Source organism: Neltuma alba, unplaced genomic scaffold (assembly GCF_004799145.2).
Source record: "Neltuma alba isolate B1F8T4 unplaced genomic scaffold, ASM479914v2 tig00006517_pilon, whole genome shotgun sequence".
Classification (NCBI taxonomy): Eukaryota; Viridiplantae; Streptophyta; class Magnoliopsida; order Fabales; family Fabaceae; genus Neltuma; species Neltuma alba.
In genome coordinates, this window is record NW_021634486.1 from 26,969 (window position 1) to 31,037 (window position 4,069).

The window sequence follows — 4,069 nt, forward strand, 5'->3', positions numbered from 1 at the left end:
CTATGTACAAATTAATGCCTCAACCATTTTTGAGGATAAAGAACTCCTGAAGTCATCAATCACACGACCCCCCGTGCTAAATGCAGATTCTGAAGACACGATAGACACGGGCATGGCTAAAACATCACGTGCAATCATTGAAAGGACTTTGTACTTCATAGCATTAAGGTTCCACCAGGCCAAAATATCAAAGTCAAGCTCATGTGCTTTAACTAACTCAGCTTGCAAATACTTCTCCACCTCTGCATACTTATCTGATTGAGTCTCAGTCTCAAATCGAGCAACAAACCTTCGAGCTGATCGCTTACGATGCATAGAAGTTATAGTTGAGCCTGATTGTTCTGAAGCACAAGTAGATGCACTAGTAGTTTCACTTACAGCTTGTCTATTCCTTTGTCCTTGAATTTGCATATGAAACTGAGATGTGTCAAGCCCACCCGAATAACAATCATACAACTGATACAAGACGGTTGAGACTATTTTTAACATGTGTTCACGTTGTGCTTGGCTTTGAAACATCTCCTCAACGGCAAAAGTGAGGTATTTCATTTTATACCTGGGGTCAAGTACCACTGCTATCACCAAAAGAGGATTAAGAGTTTGCAAGTCACCCCAATACTTATCATACTTAATCTTCATCCTCATAGCCATCTCACATAGCAAAGAATTAGGATCATCTACATGTTCATTTAGAATAGTAAACACATCAACTATATTTTGAAAGCATATATTTGAGGTGACAGTAGTTGATCCAGAAAATTGCAATGTGATGCCATGAAACTCTTGCAAGAAGCTACAGAAAACTTTAGCTTGTCTCAAATCATATGCATCAGGAGGACCAATTAAATTCTTCTCCAAGAAGTGGTTTGTGTAATCCCTATCTTCTTTTGCCATTCTTTCAAAAACACTACTAAATTTAATAGCATTTTCTAGCATCATGTAGGTTGAATCCCACCTTGTTAGGCAATCCATGCTTAATAGACTCTTCGAATCAATTTTCATTTTTTCCACTAGATCCTTAAACTTACGAAACCTTGCAGGTGAGGATCTTACATATTTAATGGCATTCCGAATTGCTTCAATACACCTATGCATCTCCTTTACACCATCAGAAACAATAAGATTCAGAATATGTGCACAACAACGCAAGTGTAAGAACTCCCCATTGCAAACTAGACCATTCCAATGTTTCAACACATCTTTCAAAGTTGATATTGCAATGTCATTTGAAGAAGCATTATCCACTGTTATAGTAAACAACTTATCAATGCCCCAGAATAACAAGCATCTCTCAATCTCTGCTGCAATAGTATCGCCTTGATGGTTTTCAACCACACAAAAATTCAAGATTCGCCTCTGGTAAGCCCAATGATCATCAATCCAGCGAGCAGTTAGACACATATAGTTGGTATTCTGATTGGAAGTCCATGTATCAGTGGTAAGAGAAACACGAGCATTTAAAGTTTTAAAATACCTTTTCAACCTTCTTGCTTCTTCATAATATAGCTTCAAACAATCCCTAGTTACTGTTGCTCTTGAGGGAATTTGAAAACGAGGCTCTAGTGCCCTTAACAGCTCTTTAAAACCTTCACCCTCCACTATTCGAAAAGGCTGTTCTTCCAATATTAAAAATTTGACTAGAGCTCTCCTGCAAAAGTCTTGCCTAAAGACATGATGAGTCAAACTTTTACCACTAGCCCCTGTTGAGAACATGCATTGCTTTAGCTTGTTAGCCCTGTGGGGATTTCTAGGACACCTCTGTAAATGTTTAACAAGTCCACCTGTCCCGTGTGTGGTAGGGTGGCAGGCAATTGTTGTTGGGCAATACTTGCACTTTGCCCTTGGTTCTCCATTTTTCCACTGCTCTGGAGGCAATTTCTCAAAATGTAACCAAGCTAAAGATTTTTTTCTCTTTCTTGATCCATCAACATTTGATTCATCCCCCTCTTCTTCACCTTGTGATGTAGTAATTTGATCTTCATTATCTGCTTGTCCTGAAGCTCTTTCAGTAGTTTGTGACTGTGTTTGAGTATTTTCTTCAATCGTTTGAGTGTTTCCAGTGTTTCCTTCAGTGGTGTTTGTGACAGAGTTCATGTTTTTTCACAAAGAGAAGTTCTTCAAAATGATCATAAAGGCTCAATTAGCTTTCAAGAATAGATAGTAAAATTTTCGTACAATTTTAATAGAACCAAACACTGAACTGAATCTACAATTATATATATTACTACTTCACAAACCATCAACCAGAGAATGATACGTACAAATTATAAAAGAATTCAACAACCAAGAAAATTCACAGAACTAGTCTAATTCACAGAACAAATTATAAAAGAATTCAACAACCAAGAATGAGGCAAATCAGATTGGGTCCAATTCACAGAACAAATTATAAAAGAATTCAACAACCAAGAATGAGGCAAATCAGACAGATCCCAATCGACCAATCCATAGTCCATCATATTCATACAAAATTACAAAGAGGCAAAATATCACGCTGGTCGCTGGATATTAAGATGAAATCAACAAGATTAAAAGGGATTTTTAAAGACCCCAAAATCAAGAAACACGGTGAAAAGTGAAAACTCACGAGAAACAGAGAAAGCAGAAATTGAGGTTGGAGATGAGATGAGGTCCGTCTGGCATCTGCAATCTACACTCTACAGCAAAGACTGACGCCGACGATGGACTGGCCGACTGGGCTGGAGAGAAGCTACGAAGCTTGCGACTTCAATGGAGGCTAGAATTGGAGAGTGGGACCGTGACTCCGTGAGTGAAGAGCTGAAGCCGAGACGAGAGAGGCAGAGTGAGTAAGCACTGAGCGGTGAGCACTGCTCTCCGACGGCGACGGCGACGGCCTCCTTCGCACTTCGCAGATGACAGAATAGCTGAGAGCGGAGATTGAGAGGCGACTCGTGAGACTGCGACCAGCCACGCTTCACTGCTCTGTCGGCCGTCGTTGTCTAAAATCTGAAGGGAATGGAAGATTGGAAGTGAAAATTGAAAACTGGAGATTGGAGAGACCGAGAGAGGCTGCGCCGCTAGAGACAATAAGAGATTCAAAGTTACAGTTCAGACAGGCCTTACTGCTGCTGAGGGCTTCCGCCTTCCGCTTCGTATTTGTTTCTTTTTACTTTTTAGTTTTTACATTTTAACATATAATAATATTAATAGAAACTGATAATATAAATAAAATATAAGAATTAAAAAAAATATATACATACCGGGACGGGACCGGGACGGGACGACCCCGTCCCGTGTCCCGTCCCGTCCCGAACATATTTTTGTCCCGTCCCGATATGTCCCCTTCCAAAAAATTTCAGGACGGATCTATCCCGTTCCAATAAGACCGGGACCGGGACGGGTCAATTATGAACACCCCTAATTGATATATCAATAATATCCAGATTATACTCATTTGCGTTGTGATAGAGTTAATCCATAACAGCCTTCGATGATAATATTTCATGCTTCTTCAATGCATTTAATCACTAGAATTATTTCTTATTTTGTATCTCCAGATCTTTTTTTTTTTGGGTTAAATTTATTTCCAAATCTTTGCATTGTACCTGGACCTGCCTCGCTAACGGTGTTTAACTTAGTTAAGTGCTTATGTGTAGAAGTGGCGGTGGCGGACGCTGATTTACTACCTGAGCCTAATTGATCTAATTAACTTATCCAAGTTTTATCCTTTATCTAAAAATATTTCTTTTTAATATTTTTTCATTTATTGAATATTCAAGAGATAGCCACTTGGCTCTATTCAAAAATAAAATGTCTTAAATTTTTGTTTGTATCGTATCATCTGCTATATGTTAATATAAGTAAAAGAGGTATATCACACAAAAAGTCATCTTGTATGATAGAAATTAAAGAGAAACCAATAGATGTTGGCATCGATGGAAGAGGTTTTACCTGCTTAAAATGATATTAACCCATCTTTATAATAAAATATTTTTCAAAAATTTTCCCTAATTTTCAGTACTAGAGGTAGTAATATGTTAAAAAAAAAACGTGTCAAGTTAAAATACGTGAGTTATACATACGCATGGATATGAGAAAGCACATCCTG

The 4,069-nt window shown here is 38.3% G+C and overlaps 1 protein-coding gene across 1 annotated transcript; it reads right to left on the minus strand.

The window, feature by feature from the left end:
* Positions 1 to 2,094, minus strand: LOC114750545 (zinc finger BED domain-containing protein RICESLEEPER 2-like). Its single transcript, XM_028939139.1, has one exon. It carries the CDS (start codon positions 2,092 to 2,094, stop codon positions 1 to 3), a length of 2,094 nt encoding a protein of 697 aa, XP_028794972.1.
* Positions 2,095 to 4,069: the final 1,975 nt, after the last annotated feature.

Bases quoted from the DNA above. Each gene is read 5' to 3' on its own strand.
- LOC114750545 (XM_028939139.1), bottom strand. From the start codon at position 2,094: ATGAACTCTGTCACAAACACCACTGAAGGAAACACTGGAAACACTCAA.